General features: G+C 38.7%; 1 protein-coding gene across 1 annotated transcript; it reads right to left on the minus strand.

Moving 5' to 3' along the window:
• Positions 1-994: 994 nt before the first annotated feature.
• LOC139317612 (vomeronasal type-2 receptor 26-like) lies at positions 995-7,720 on the minus strand. Its single transcript, XM_070944699.1, has 4 exons — positions 7,580-7,720; positions 6,244-6,468; positions 4,514-4,640; positions 995-1,890 (listed from the first exon to the last, which is right to left on the minus strand). Exons 1-4 carry the CDS (start codon positions 7,718-7,720, stop codon positions 995-997), a joined length of 1,389 nt encoding a protein of 462 aa, XP_070800800.1.
• Between the last annotated feature and the right edge of the window lie 8,896 nt (positions 7,721-16,616).

A 16,616-nucleotide genomic window follows, 5' to 3' on the forward strand; every position in this document is an offset into this window, starting at 1 on the left:
TTGTGGAAAAGCTCAATGATTTTGGAAGTCAAGAGGAAAGAATGGCTAATTTTGATTTTATTTTATTTTATTTTATTTATTTATTTATTTATTTATTTATTTATTTATTTATTTATTTTATTCATTTATTTTATTTCCCATTCTGTTACTTTCTTCTGCATAACAAAAACATTACACATCAGTAAAAGTTACTAAAATGGAATGCATGCTATCCATAATGAAGATTAAATATGATATATATTAGAAATTTGGGGATGAAATTCTGAGGGTATGTTTCCATGCTTCCAAAAATAACCAGACAATTCAGTTATTTATTTATTTTTCATTATTTATAATTTATTTCACTATTCATTATTCATATATTCATTATTTATTTTATTTATAGGAGCCTGTCTCACAGTTTTGGTAAGCACAGGTTTAAAAAGCAACTAATTAAGAAGAAATAATAACAAACAAAAATAACAAAAATAAATAAACAAATAAAAAAAATAAAAAAAAGTATTGAAGTAGAGTTGGAAAGGGTTTTTATTAATTCAGTACAGATTGGCCAACATATACTACTAATAAACACTTTCCTACATTTGAGCTATCATTTTATTTGCATGTGTGTGTGTATACTTTCACAGAAAGACATACATTTTATGTGTGCACAGATATATGTGTATAAATATGTATATGTGTTAAATATAAATATGTGTTTATATGTACATAAACACGCTTTTTGGAACTTTCCTGTTTGTTAGTTGCATTTCTTTGTATTCTTACATTGAATTGATTGTATTCAGTCTCTGTTTAAACACAATCCTTAAAGCTATCCTTATAAATAGTCATATATGTAACTTCTTCTCATTCCATTCCATTTTAGATGTTTACCTTTTACCAAAAGTTTTTCTATGATCTATGTGAGTTATTAGTGAGTGACTCTTAATGAGACAAATTAAGTTTCTGTCATAATGTGGAGACATTATAGTGCACTGGACTAAAAGAGTCAGTTTTACTTCTTTATCAGCTGCTCCTTTCTGTTCAAATCAGGCCTCAGAACAATAATGTAGCATTTAGGGGCAAAGATGCAAACCAGTAATCCAGCTGCAGAAGCCAAAATGGAGAAGATCTCCACAGCCACCATATATTTCCCTTTGGTACTCAAATAGGTGGGAACAAATGATATCCAGACACTACAAAACACCAACATGCTAAAAGTAATAAATTTGGCTTCATTGAAACTATCAGGCAGCTTCCTAGCAAGGAAAGCCACTGTAAAACTGATAAGAGTCAAGAAACCCATAAAACCAAGGACAGTATAAAACATTATGGATGAACCTTCATTACATTCCAGAACAATTTCTTCAGATACAGAATATGTGTCTGAATCTGGAAATGGAGGAGAAATTGCCAGCCACACACTGCAAATGGTGACTTGTGCCAGGGAGCAAGACAAGACAATAGTGTAAGCCAGCCTTTTTCCCACCCATTTCCTCATTTTGGAGCCTGGCTTGGTGGCCATGAAAGCAAGAACAACGATGGTTGTTTTCCCCAATATACAAGAAATGGCTACAGAGAAGATGATGCCGAAAGCAGTTTGCTGCAAGAGACATTTCACCTGATCTGGTTGCCCAATGAAGAGCAAAGTGCAAAAGAAGGAGAGGAGAAGAGCAATGAGAAGAATGTAAGTGAGGTTCCTGTTGTTGGCTTTGGCAATGGGAGTGTCCCGCTGTTTAATGAAGATCCCCAGTACCATGGCTGAGAAGAAAGAAAAGAAGAAAGCGATACTGGTCAAGGTGATTCCCAAGTATTCTTCATATGACAAAAATATGATCTGTTTTGGAATACAAGTATTTTGAGCTTTATTTGGGTATTGATCCACTGAACACCAGAAACAGTCATCTGCATCTGAAAAAGAAATAATTTCAGTCGTATTTAAAAAGTTTATAAATGTCAGACCCAGCCCAAGAATAACACAGAACAGCCAAACTTCAGTTCTTTATTTGCTCGTATATAGACATAATCTTGCCAGACTAAACCTATATTACTCTAACCGTAATGTATAAGTCCTGAAGATTCTAGGGAATGGCTATCCTAAAACTTCTTATTTCTTTGATCCAGCTCATGGTTGTGATTTATTTTTTCTCATTCACCCACCTTCCATAGAAGGTGCTCCTATATTCCTTGGAAACTGCTACTTCATACCATCTCCCCCTTCATAGATATTCCACCACAATAAATGACAAAAGCAAGCTAACTTTCATAGTAAAGTCTAAATGCTTTTCATTTAGCCTTTCTATTAAAGGTGCCTTAACTTGAGAAAACCTTTTACATTGATATTGTTCATTTACTTAAGTATAAAAACTCTTCATTCAAACGAAAAAGGATGAAGTTAGGGTATGATTTAAGGCAACTCATTTTTCATAATTAAGAAATTATACTATATTTTATTCTTTCAAAATTCCTTTGCAGCTTGCCAATACTGTCAACTCGCAAAACATCCCTGGTCTGCTCTCAAGTTGCCATAGGGAAGGGGGATGGGAAAATGGCGAAGCAGCACGGCAGCCAAAAACAAAAGCACATTCCAGACATATCTCTCTCTAGGCTGTCTCCCAGGGTTACCCACAGCAGCTGGAGGGGAGTGATCTCTACAACCTATCAAATTGTTCCATTGATGAATGTGACTGATGACACACCCTGAAGGGAGGGGAGAAACATGATCAAGTATGAGCTGTAAATTACGTGGGGTCAGAGTTGGCTTCACTTGGAACATGCCAACATGAAGCTCCCAATAAATAATTGGATTTCTTTTGGAGCTTGGCTCGAGGCTCATGATTTAATTAGGGCATCCATTGGAACCCTGACAAATATTTTATTTGATAAGAAGAGTAGGAGGAAGATTTGTTAATGCTAGATTTGTTGATATTTCTTTTCCCATTAGCCCTCTATGTAAGGGAGTTGTTGCTTTAGAATAAAATAGAATAACAGTGTTGGAAGGGACCTTGGAGGTCTTCTAGTCTAACCCTCTGCCCAGGCAGGAAACCCTACACCACTTCAGACAAATGATTATCCAATCTCTTCTTAAAAATTTCCAGTGTTGGAGCATTCACAACTTCTGCAGGCAAGCTATTCCACTTATTAATTGCTCTAACTGTCAGGAATTTTCTCCTTAGTTCTAAGTTGCTTCTCTCCTTGATTAGTTTCCACCCATTGCTTCTTGTTCTACCCTCAGGTGCTTTGGAGAATAGTCTGACTCCCTCTTCTTTGTGGCAACCCCTGAGATATTGGAACACTGCTATCATGTCTCCCCTAGTCCTTCTTTTCATTAAACTGGACATACCCAATTCCTGCAACCGTTCTTCATATGTTTTAGCCTCCAGTCCCCTAATCATATTTGTTGCTCTTCTCTGCATTCTTTCTAGAGTCTCAACATCTTTTTTACATCATGGTGACCAAAACTGAATGCAGTATTCCAAGTGTGGCCTTACCAAGGCATTATAAAGTGGTATTAACATGATCTTGATTCTATCCCTCTGTTTATTTTAGCCCAGAACTGTGTTGGCTTTTTTTAGCAGCTGCTGCACACTGCTGGCTCATATCTAAATGGTTGTCCACTAGGATTCCAAGATCCCTCTCACAGTTACTACTATTGAGCAAAGTACCACATATACGGTACCTGTGCATTTTGTTTTTCTTGCCTAAATGTAGAACCTTACTTTTTTCACTGTTAGATAGTGCCCAATGTTCAAGTCTGTCAAGATCCTTCTGTATCTTGAGCCTATCTTCTGGAGTGTTGGCTATTCCTGCCAGCTTGGTGTCATCTGCAAATTTGATGAGTTCCCCATCTATCCCCTCGTCCAAGTCATTGATGAAGATGTTGAAGAGTACTGGGCCTAAAACAGAGCCTTGGGGTACTCCACTGCATACTTCCCTCCATGTAGATGCAGTTCCATCGAGGACTACATGTTGAGTGCGGTTGATCAGCTAGTTACGAATCTATCTAGTAGTAGGTTATGGTCTACTTTATCAAATGCTTTACTGAAGTCCAAGTAAATTTTATTGACAGTATTTCTCTGGTCTACTAATTTTGTCACTTTGTCAAAGAATACAGTAAGATTAGTGTGGCATGATCTGTTTTTGACAAACCCATGTTGACTTTTGGTTATTACTTTGTTTGCTTCTAGGTGTTTGGTGATTCATTGTTTGATTATCTTTTCCAGATAATCCTTTCCATTCCCCATGTTCAGCCCTTATAGGATAATGCTTCATTTACAACCTAGGACAACCTTATGAAGAAAAAACCCTGTGTGAGAGCTTATGAATATTCAGTGCTGTATTCTGATAAAGCCATGATCAAGCAAGCTCCTGAGGAAAGGAGAAGATAATATTAGATGAAAAGAATTCTTGCACTCCAAAGCTTTTTGCTTTCAAATAGTAGTCCCTATCTATCTGAAATTATTGTGAACTTGTTAAACCTGTAATTTGATTTCTGGAAAACTTATTAGAATTTTCCTTTCGTGATATTTCTTACCTGCCTTATTTGAGATCTTCCCTTCTGGACACCGGAGGCAATCATAGCAGCAAAATGGTTTCCCTTCTATTTTCATCTTACTGTAACCTGAAACACAATGATCATTGCATGCAGAAACGGGTTGCACCTGTTGAAAATTAATAATGGAATATTCAGAAATTATTCCTTAATATTCAGAAATTCTTGTATTTCAGATGCACGGATTCCACTACTTTTCCTATATATATTTCAGATTTTTCTGTTTGGCTATGGCATGAATATATTATTCATCTGGCACATTTCTGTGATGTAAATTGTAGAGGTTCCTCAGAAAATAAATTTTCTATTTAGTATTCTTAATCTTAGAATAACATCATTCTTAAAATTGGAATCATAAACATTTGTAAGAACAGTTATTATGGTCTTCACTCCATTTCACTGTGTGGCATCAGGAAGGCATCTGGCCAGTAAATGCTCAGCTTTCTCCAATCACCCCAACTTTATCCTGAATTAAGGGATTACAAGGTCATAAAAGGAGAGCAATATTATGATTTTCACTACATTCCTTATTTTACAAATACTTGAAAACATACCATGTGATGTGGATACAGGTACCTGTATTTATGTAATATTTGTTAAGGATCTACAGTTGCAAAACAAAACTAAAAGAATGATATGCCAAAAAGAAATTGCGCCACAGTAACTACATATGCTTGTATCATCTTCAGTTCTGATGGTTTCTGTCTAGATTTTGGACAGCACGAAATCTGGGTTCCTTCTAAGAGACTCTGCCTTCTCATTTAATAGGAAGTGCAACATTCCCTGTTGTGACCAGCCTGAATTTATTGAATACTTTGTTTCTGAATTAATTATCCTATTATGAAGATATATAGGGCCTTTCAAAATATCTGTGCATTTTAGTATCAAAACATACCATAAATCTCTTGAATAGGGAATTTCATTGGATTTCTTGATCGATAGCATGGTTCTTGATCAATAGCATGGAACATATAGTTTTTAAGTATGCCAGTTTGGCTGTCTTCACCCCCCCCCCCCCCAATTTTCATGCAATGAAAATAAAAGCATTTTGAGTACTTTTTTCAAGTTCCTTTACTCCTTGTTCATTTGGACAGTAGGATATATTCCATAACTTGTTGTTGTTGTTAGTTGCGAAGTTGTGTCCAACCCATCACGACCCCATGGACAACATTCCTGCAGGCCTTCCTGTCATCTACCATCCTCTGGGGTCCATTTAAGCTCATATCTACTGTTTCAGTGACTCCATCCAGCCACCTCATTCTCTGCCGTCCCTTCTTCTTTTGCCCTCAATCGTTCCCAGAATTAGGCTCTTCTCCAGGGAGTCCTTCCTTCTCATTAAGTGGGCAAAGTATTTGAGTTTCATCTTCAGGATCTGGTCTTCTAAAGAGCAGTCAGGGTTGATCTCCTCTAGGACTGACCGATTTGTTCGCCTTGCAGTCAAAGGGACTCGCAGGACTCTTCTCCAGCACCATAGTTCAAAGGCCTCAATTCTTTGGCGCTCAGCCTTTTTTATGGTCCAACTTTCACAGCCATACATTGCAACTGGGAAAACTATAGCCTTGAGTATACACACTTTTGTTGGCAGGATGATGTCTCTGCTTTTTAATAAGATCACATTCACAATGATTAGAAGAAAATTGTCTGAAAATTGAAGTGTAATATGAATAAGGAGATAACCATTTCACATATTCTGAGGTAAGTGCAGAACCTACCTTCTTAAACATGGTGGGCCAGGTAATCTCTGCAGAAATGGACAACAGCTTGTTTGGGGGAGCAAATGGATCTACTTTCCCAACTTTCACTTGATGGAAGGATTGGTTGGGGAAAGTGACCCAGTTGATTACATCAAAGCCAGTTGCTATTTTCCCATTTTGATCAAAGAAAATCTTTTCTCCAGCACTATTGTTAAACGAAACAGTCCTCAGGTACTTATGAAGCTAAAGAAAATTATATTTAAAAATGGTAAAAATATACAAAGTTAATCAAATACAGATTAATAGTAGCTAAATGTTTCTTCAGAATTGGAAGGGATATTAATGTTAATAAAAGGAGGGGAGGGGAGGGGGGAGAGGAGAGGAGAGGAGAGGGATGGGAAATTAATATTGGGGAATCCTTCCAGTGTCTTTTAAATCATGCTATACAGTAGTGGCCAAAATTGTGAAAAGTGTATTTTTGAGGTTTGATGACTAATAACACCACTTTCTTTTTGGAGTCTCAAGATAATCTTATTCCACTGCTGGAATGGCCTGGGAATAGCCCAGACCTTAACCCAATTGAAAATCTATGGAGCCGACTAAAGAAACTTGTTAGTCAGAAGCGACCCAGCAATAAAACCCACTTAATAGAAGCAATCATTCAATCTTGGTTTCACTTTATAACAGCTGCAGAACTAAAAGACTTGGTTCACTCCATGGGAAGATGTTGTAAGGCCCATCATTCATGCTAAAGGTTACCCAACTAAGTATTAACTGACGTGATAATTTTTCTACATCTCATTTTTTCCTATGGTGATAATTTTTGTATGTCTTGTTTTTCCTTTTCTTCTTTATATTATGACTGCTATTCTAATAGCAAATCCTTCATAAAAGTTATTGCATTACATTTTTGATTAACTTATCTTTCCATTGATATATAATTTTATGGTAGTACTAAAAAAAAAGTGGTGTTATTAGCTAGTTTTAGAAAATACACTTTTCCCAAAAGGTTTCCACAATTTTGGCCACTACTGTATATTCAAAGATCAAGACAAGGTGGTTTGCAACCACTATAACAAGTTACATCATTATTCATTTTGAGTTGCCAAATGTTATTCATTATTATTCATTCTGAGTTTCCAATTCCCACTCTTATTGCATTCCATATGCGATTTCTGCTCAATGTCCTCTTTTGCTTTCTTCCCACTGACCACCTCTTCCTTTCTCCTTCTTTGTAGACCTCTCAAAACATAGGGTCATGTTGAAAATAATAGTCAAAATTGCATCAAAATGTTCTATCTGATGTTCTAGTGATTCCTGCTTAATATAGAAAGGGAATTCATTCCCCTCTTACCTGCCACACATTCTTATTCAAAATTATCACTTTGGAACTTTTTCTAGTTGACATCCATTTGTGCTGGGATGAAAGCAAGGTTTGAAAAGCATGTGCCACAGCATGGACAGCATTGTAGACACTGTAACTCTGTCCAGTCATCCTGGTGTCAAATACTGATTGAGGAAGGGTCTCCAGCTGCTCCTCACCTGTGCATTCATTCACAGCATCCTTCTCTAACACGGCCTTGGAGAAAGAACATTGAAATGCACTTTCCCAAAATATCCTGATCCAACTGTCTTCCTTGGAAAGAGTGACTTTTCTCATCTGAAGAAATCTCTTGAATTCTAAGAGATCCTTTGAGGAAACTTGAAAAGACACAGAACCATGGATGAAATCCATTGTCTGGAATCTTTGAAAATGGAGTGATGAGAACTCCATCTGGGCTGGCATTATCCAAATTTTGTCTTTCCTCTTCACTTCACTGTATTTAAATTCTGAAATATAGGGCAACATTCTCAATACAGCTGTTTCCTGGTTTTCACAATAGATGATGACAACGTTGGCCCTGCTCCTCATGATAACATTGTAAACCTTTATATAGTGTGTAAGTGTACCTACAACTTCATTGGAAACGGATCCTTTAGGTAGCTCTTCCACGAAGTCAAAGCATATACCTTCCTGAGAAAATAGAGCAATCCTATTCTGTAGAAATCCATCTCGTTTATCAGAACTTTGTACAATCAGCCGAATCCATATCCACTGGAAATAAAGCAACAGTTGGATCATCCCCTTAATTTGAAGATCTTCATTTGGAAATGTCTGATGCAAGAAAACAGCCTGTGTGCTGACATCTATCACTGGAGCAGAGCCATACGTGAGCTGAGGAAATTACATGTGGAATCCAATAGTTATGACCAACAAATATCAGAAATTATTCAAAACACACTTAGCAGATAGTATGGTATGGCGATCAATGAGATAGGACTTACTAAAAAAAAAAGCTGCTTTCTAAGAATAACAAATAATTTGTTCAGAATCAGAATAAAAGTGTGACAAAATGATAGAGTTGGAAGGGACCTTGCCTAATCCAAGCCCCTGCTGAGGCAAGAGACCCTATACCAGTGATGGCTAACCTTTTTGCCGTCGCATGCCAAAAGTGTGGGGTCATGCGCATGTGTGCCCACACCCATAATTCAATGTGCCCTGCCTCCCCACCGCGTATGCACATGCGACCTCCATGTGTCCACCCGCTTTTGGCATGCGATGGCCCGGTGGGCCCGTAGGCTCGGTTTTTGCCCTCCCCAGGCTCCAGAGGCTTTCTTGGAGCCTGGGGAGGGCAAAAACGGCCTTCCCCACCCTCCCAGAGAGCCTCTGGAGGCCAGAAATGGACTGTTTCCCAATTTCCAGTAGGCCGAGAAGGCCCAAAAATCAGCTGGCTGGCTCAGGCATGCGCGCCATAGCTGAGCTACGGCAATGCTCACATGCCCACCGATATGGCTCTGTGTGCCACCTGTGGCACACGTGCCATAGGTTCGCCATCATGGCCCTATACCATTTCAGACAAGTGGCTGCCAAATCTTTTCTTAAAAACCTCTAGTGATGAAGCACCCACAAGTTCTGAAGGCAAGCCAATTCTACTGATTAATTGCTCTCCCTTTCAGGAAATTTCTCCTTAATTCTAGAACAATAGAATAACAGAATTGGAAAGGACCTTGGAGGTTTTCTAGTCCAATCCCATGCTAAGTCAGGAAACCCTATAGCATTTCAGACAAATGGTTATCCAACATCTTCTTAAAAACTTCCAGTGTTGGAGCATTTACAACTTCTGGAGGCACATTGTTCCACTGATCAATTGTTCTAACTGTCAGAAAATTTCTCCTTAGTTCTAAGTTTAGTTCTTAGTTCTAAGTGATCCCATCCTCTCAGTTTTTTAATCGAATTCGGTTTTAATTGGGTTGTTTTAAATTCGGGCCAAAATTATTTAATTGTTTTTTAAAATGTTTTTAAATTTTATAAGTTATGTTTTATTCTGGCTGTACACCACCCTGAGTCCCGCAGGAGAAGGGCGGTATAGAAATAAAATAAAATAAATAAATAAAATAAATAAGTTGCTTCTCTCCTTGATTAGTTTCCACCCATTGCTTCTTGTCCTGCCCTCAGGTGCTTTGGAGAATAGCTTGATACCCTCTTCTTTGTGGCAGCCCCTGAGATATTGAAACACTGCTATCATGTCACCCCTAGTCTTTCTTTTCACTAGAATAGAAATACCCAATTACTGAAAGCGTTCTTCATATCTTTTAGCCTTCAGGCCCTTAACCATCTTTGTTGCTCAAAATCAATTCCTATGATGTAATAACCGTTCAAAATTAAAAGTTCTGATTTCTCTTTCTGCACTGAAGAGGATCTTAAAAATATTATTTTCTTAAATTTCTATAGATAGCATTCCATGTAGTCTCTAAGAATCGACACCAACCCGATGCTACAAAATCTTTAATCATAAAGCACACAGATACAAAAAGAAAAAAAACCAAAAAAACTTTTTAAAACTTTTGAAAATTGTGTAGCACATGTGTGGTACAATGAATAATAACCTACACCTACGCCAACACCAATGAAATGTTGCAACAAATGCTCCTCAGTGATACATTTTCACCAGGAATTTCTTCTATGCAGTCCCAAAGTATAAATTAATTTACTAGGAGTTCTTAATAAAAGCCACTAGGTATTTTTAACTCACTAGGTTTTTAACTCACTAGGTATTTGCACAAAGTAATTTAGTTCATAAGTTGTTAATTAATTTCCTGCCTAAGCAGGGGGTTGGACTAGAAGACCTCCAAGGTCTCTTCCATCTCTGTTATTCTATTTGATTCCTATCAATTACTGTCAATGTCAGAATTGGTCAGACTTTTTTTTTTTTTTAATGTTTCCCATAAGAATATAAGCACTAGTAATACAGATTATAAACCAGAAAATTTTTGTTTGGCATAATACCGGAAAAATATGATAAAGGGAATCTATATTTAATATTACATGTTCTGACAACAACAGCAACATCTGTCAGCTCTGGCTAGGGGGACCTTTGCACAGGTTCGCCTGGTGCACCAATTGTGACCCTACTTGGATCAGGAGGCTCTCCTCACAGTCACTCATGCCCTTGTCACCTCACGGTTAGATTATTGCAACATGCTCTACATGGGGCTACCCTTGAAAAGTGTTTGGAGACTACAGTTGGTCCAGAACGCAGCCGCGCGAGCTGTCGTGGGTGCACCTAGGTACACCCACATTACACCAATTCTCTGCGAGCTGCACTAGCTCCCTATTGGTCTCCGGTCACAATTCAAGGTGTTGGTTATTACCTTTAAAGCCCTATATGGCTCAGGGCCAGGTTATCTTCTTGACCGCCTTCTACTGCATAGCTCCCAGCGACCGGTAAGATCCCACAGAGTTGGTCTCCTCTGGGTCCCGTCAGCTAAATAGTCCGGCTGGTGGGCCTGTGGGGGAGGGCCGTCTCTGTGGCTTCCCCAGCTCTCTGGAACCAATTACCTCCTGAGATCCGGACCATCCCCACCCTATTGGCCTTCCGAAAAGTGGTGAAGACCTGGCTTTTCCAGCAGGCCTGGGGCCGTTGATCTCGCTGCTGCGATCTAGCGAGATCCGGCCATGAATGGTGTGAATGGGTTTTAATTGTTTTTAATGTTTTAATTTTTACTGTTTTTATATATGGTTTTTAATACATTGTAAGCCACCTTGAGTCTTCGGAGAAAGGCGGCATACAAGTTGAACAAATAAATAAATAAGAATTGTATATGCATGGTACTGGAAAAATGAGGAAACACCTGCAGAAGAAGATGTAATTAAAAAAAAATTGGATTGTGCAGAAATGGACAAACTGACTTTAAAATTAAAAGAAAAAGATGACACAGAGTATTTTCGAACATGGGACTTGTTTTACAAATGCTTAGATAGTAGAGGTAGAAATTAGGAGAAGGAAAAAGTATTATTAGATATAAATAAAATGATCCAGACAATACACTGTACACCTACAGTAGTGGCCAAAATTGTGAAACCCTTTTGGGAAAAGTGTATTTTGAGGTTTGATGGCTAATAACACCACTTTTTTTTTGGAGTTTCAAGATAATCTTATTCCACTGCTGGAATGGCCTGGGAATAGCCCAGACCTTAACCCAATTGAAAATCTATGGAGCCGACTAAAGAAACTTGTTAGTCAGAAGCGACCCAGCAATAAAACCCAGTTAATAGAAGCAATCATTCTATCTTGATTTCACCTTATAACAGCTGCAGAACTAAAAGACTTGGTTCACTCCATGGGAAGACGTTGTAAGGCCTTAATTCATGCTAAAGGTTACCCAACTAAATATTAACTGATGTGATAATTTTTCTACATCTCGTTTTTTCCTATGGTGATAATTTTTGTATATCTTGTTTTTTCTACGTGTTTCATTTTTCTTCTTTATACTGTAACTGCTTTTCTAATAGCAAATCCTTCATAAATGTTATTGCACTACATTCTTGATTAAATTATCTTTCATTGATATATAATTTTATGGTACTACTCAAAAAAATAAAGTGTTATTAGCTAGTTTTAGAAAATACACTTTTCCCAAAAGGTTTCCACAATTTTGGCCACTACTGTATCTATGTAATGTGAAAATATATAAATAAACTGTTTAAAAACAAAGAACATAAGCTCTAATCAGAATTATTGCTTTGATAATGGGTAGCCATCGTTTGTTTTTTTTCCAAATTTGAAAATTTCTCAGATAATTTTACATTATTATTTGTTCATATTTCATGTAACACTTTCTATATACAGGTCACAGGTCTTTTTCTGTACATCTTTCTTTTAGAAGAACATCTTACCTGTGGAATCTTGTATATACTCAGAATATTTGACATGGACTGACAAATGAAAGCATTAGGTCCAGCAAGAACAGCTAACACATTGTCCTTGAGATCACACTTGTAGTTTGGGATAAAATTTCCCTTTGAAGAGAGAAGTTCCATAGAAGCCAGATAGATCCACCTTGCCAAAAAATAGCTATTATAGTCATGTATGCCCAATGTGATATTAGGTAAGATGTAGAGATTTTCATTGATTTCCTTGATGGCAAATTAGAAGGCCAGGATATGCTGAAAATTCTGGAGATGAATTCTGAAATGTGATTTATTAACAAATGTTACCTTTGTTACCATACTTCGGATTCCAAATATGAGCTTTGCTATGTTCTGATTTATATTTTTAATCATATTCAGAAGAGCAGATTCTATTGCTGTAAAGGAGGGCGGGAAATCTATGCAGAGTTTTAATGAAGCTAAAGATTTTTCTGAATATCAGTCTAAGTACATCACTAATTTGAGAGTCTTGTGTTTTCAGATTCATCATGCTCAAATTGAGTTTCCAATCATTGTGCACAATTTTAACTTTACAATTCTGTAGATGAAAAAAAAATATGAATCAGATATACCTGAATTTTCTCTCTCATGTGGAGAGCTAAATTTTGATGCAAAAATACAGGAAAGGAAAGCTTGTTAAACTTATAGATGGGAAACTTTCTTTGGAAGAGAAAGTCAATTCCTTTCATATGTTATAATTTTCCATCACTTCTATGGGGATGTCGTGCAATGCAAAAATTGACCTGAGTTTAGTAGAACTACTTATAATTTTATCATCCACTCTTTTTTTAAATAAACCTTTATTAACATTTAAAATCCAAAAATACAAGTTAAAAGAGCCTTGGTGGCGCAGCAGACTAAAGTGCTGTTAAGTAACACCAGCTGTCTGCAATTACTGCAAGTTCAAATCTCACCAGGCTCAAGGTTGACTCAGCCTTCCATCCTTTCGAGGTAGGTAAAATGAGGACCTGGATTGTGGGGGCAATAAGCTGACTTTGTATAAAAAAGAACACTGCTTGCGGGGGGGGGGGGGGGGGGGGGGCTGGGGCTGAAAGCCCTACTAAGCAGGTATATACAAAAGTATGAAGGCTATTGCTTAACACATTGTAAGCCGCCCTGAGTCTCCAGAGAAGGGCGGCATATAAATCGAACCAATAAATAAATAAATAAATAAATAAATAAATAAATAAATAAATAAATAAATAAACATCTATAACAAAAATACATCCATAATAATTATACAATTCAACGTCTTTCTGACAGTACATAATTCTCAACTTTCTTCAACTTTTCCCACATATTCCTACTTAATCAACATATTTAAACACATTTTATATCTTATTTTATTCTATATATTCCTTATTTTTAATTTCTATCCATTGATACCAATTTTCCCAAGTTTAGTAGTATTCCGAGTCTTCCTTATTATATAATTCTAAAGTAAGTTTGTCCATTTCTGCACATTTGAAAATTTTCCAGATTATTGCACAGTCTGTTGGTATAGTGGACATTTTATCATCCACTCTTAATCTTTTCCACTGTCTCACAATCTTTTCTTCTAATTATTTTTCTTCTATTAATACTAGCAATCCAATATTTAAACAATTACAATTCCAGGAAAAAAAATGGCACGGAAATTCAGAATTGCCCTATGTAATACTTTTCTTCCTGTACTTTTAAAGCTATTATCTCTTACTCAGCTGTGGGTTTCACATATTCTTACCACCAGTTTGCTGTGCATGCATGCCTTCCACGCATGCATCCAGCCTTGAAAATGTGGCTAAATAGGATGGCATTAGTCCAGGGCGGGTGGGCATGCCCACCCTCAGTCGCCGCTACCGGTTCACCTGAACCAGTACGAACCAGCTGAATACCACCTCCGCTCTTACTGCAATGGTTTCAACCACCCATAGAAGCCAACTCTGCTCTTTACTTTTATATATCAAATAACTGTGAAGGGAGATCCGGTTATCAGTTATCCACACAATAAAAATAATTACATTAAATCATCAACTATTTCTTTAGAAGGCTTCTTTGTTAATGTTATCTGGCTGAAAAATTGGTAAATCTGAGAAGTTATGCCACCAATAACCAAATCTTCCGAATGGTATTTCTTGTGAGTAAGGAATGGGTCCCCCACAGTCCATTTACCAAAGAAAATATACCATGTGATATGAGGCAATAATATTAATAGGGTTTCAAGGAATAAAATTATTGTGCCAAACAAGCCTTCCTTTGGTTGCAACATACTCTGTAAAGAATAAAAGCAACAAGGATTTTATCTCTCCAGACTCATCCTACGTAGAGAAAAGATAATATACAGCAGAGTTTTAATCCATTGGTATTTTTTGTTTCTCCATTGTTTGGTGGAGACAGCAGCCAGTATGGGTAGTACTCGCCCAATCAGCTGAAGGACTGAGTCAGCCAATCATGTTAAAGTCCGCCCTTGTTGCCGGGCAGATCCAGCTTTTGACTCAGTCCTTTCAGTTGATCGGGCGTGTGGGTTTCTGGCTCTGTCTTCTATCTCCTTTCCTGTTGTTAAAAATTGGATTTATTTACTGGTTTTGACCTCGGATTGCTGGACTACGTTTTCTCCTCTGTGTAGCGGTATTTGGACTTTGGATTGATCGACTACGGCCCTTTCTCCTTCCTATTTGACTGTTGGACGTTGTGAGTGATCCCTGCCCTGCTATCTGACCGTGGTTACAGGGAGGCTCCGTTTCCCTTGCTGCCCCCCTCCGGGGGTGTGGGGGGGGGGTTTCCCCTTCGTTGGCTCGTTTAAAGCTCTTTAAAGTCAGTGCTCTCTTCAATTTTGCCTCCAGCTTCAGTTCGGCGTTTTTTTGCTTCAGCGCGATAGCGGCGGCCATTTTAGATCGAATTTTGCACCATTTCGCCTCGGAGCTAATTAAGCACCTCCATTTTCACTTTTCCGTTGTTTGCAGCCGTTTGTTTGTATCGGCAGCCGAGTGGGGTGTTTGGATCTGAGAGGCTTCGTTTCATCTGCCGCCCCTATCTGCCTCTCTGCTTCAGCTAAGTGACTGGTTCCTGCTTGCTGGCTGGCCTGCACCTGTCAATCATCCCCCCGCTTCTGTTATTCAGCGGGGAAGCCTCATTCTGCAAGGATTGGAAACGCTTGCTCCTGTCAGCTGGGCTTCGTTTCTCTTCTCACCAGCTTCTCTACGTCTGTGGCGTTCTCTAGTGGATCTTGTGACTGTCCTCCATTTACGCCCTAATTGCGGTGGCGGCCATTTGACTGGGACATTGACTTTTGTGGAACTGTTGCTTTCTTCCTGCATCCAACGTTGACTACAGCTAGTGTGGAACGTTTGCGCCCCCTCGCCTCGGTCTTTACTGCCTCCTGGTGGACATTTACGCTGACTGATTTATCCTTATTGAGGAGCTTTTACGCCCCCTCTAACTTTATTTGAGGAGCTTTTACGCCCAGTTACAGCTGCATATTTGTGGAGTTTTGTTAACGCTCCCGCCTTTCTTGGATTACTGTGTTGGTTGGGGCTAATTGGTGGAGCTTTTTCACGCCCCCACATACCTAATTGAGGCCTTCTTTATCACCGCAGCTATGCCTAAAGCACTGGCAAAATCTAAACATGGCCGTTCGGCCAGTACTGCTGCACAAGACCACACTCGTTCTGGCCCCCACGATAGTCCTGCGGAAACGGTGGTCTCCAGGACCTCATTGTCATTGGCTGATCCTTCGCGGTCTCGTCAGAAAGGGCACAAACACAGCGGGGCCTCTAAATCTGAGCAGCGCAGAGACAAAGTCTTAACAAAGCTCTGCGACAAAGCGAGCGCTAGCATTGCTGCAAAGGATGTGGTTTCCACTCCAGTAGCTGACAACCCACCTCCTGGGTCTCTGCCTAGACCGGATACACCGGATCAGCTGTCCTTAAGGGATTGTCCAGTGACCATCTCGACTTCGGATTTGTGGGGGGCTTCTGCTCCTATTCCTCCGGCTGCCCCTGTTCCGGTGACTGCACAACCTGTCTCTTCTGCTCCAGTGGCGACAGTTTCTGGTCAATTACTTCCAGAGCAACTTCAATTGGAGCAACTTCAATTTCTTATCGATAAGGCAGTGCAGAGGTCGTTAGCCGCTCGTGAGCGGTCACACAGCCGTCCGGAATCG

Source organism: Pituophis catenifer, unplaced genomic scaffold, assembly GCF_029215685.1.
Source record: "Pituophis catenifer annectens isolate HBS135680 unplaced genomic scaffold, rPitCat1.0.hap2 SCAF_5, whole genome shotgun sequence".
In the NCBI taxonomy this organism is placed as follows: domain Eukaryota; kingdom Metazoa; phylum Chordata; class Lepidosauria; order Squamata; family Colubridae; genus Pituophis; species Pituophis catenifer.

Coding starts and splice junctions, on each gene's coding strand:
- LOC139317612 (XM_070944699.1), bottom strand. CDS start 7,720: ATGACTGGACAGAGTTACAGTGTCTACAATGCTGTCCATGCTGTGGCA. Junction 4,641..6,243: donor GGCCCACCATGTTTAAGAAG/GTAGGTTCTGCA, acceptor AATTTTCAACAG/GTGCAACCCGTTTCTGCATG. Junction 1,891..4,513: donor GAAGATCTCAAATAAGGCAG/GTAAGAAATATC, acceptor TTTCTTTTTCAG/ATGCAGATGACTGTTTCTGG.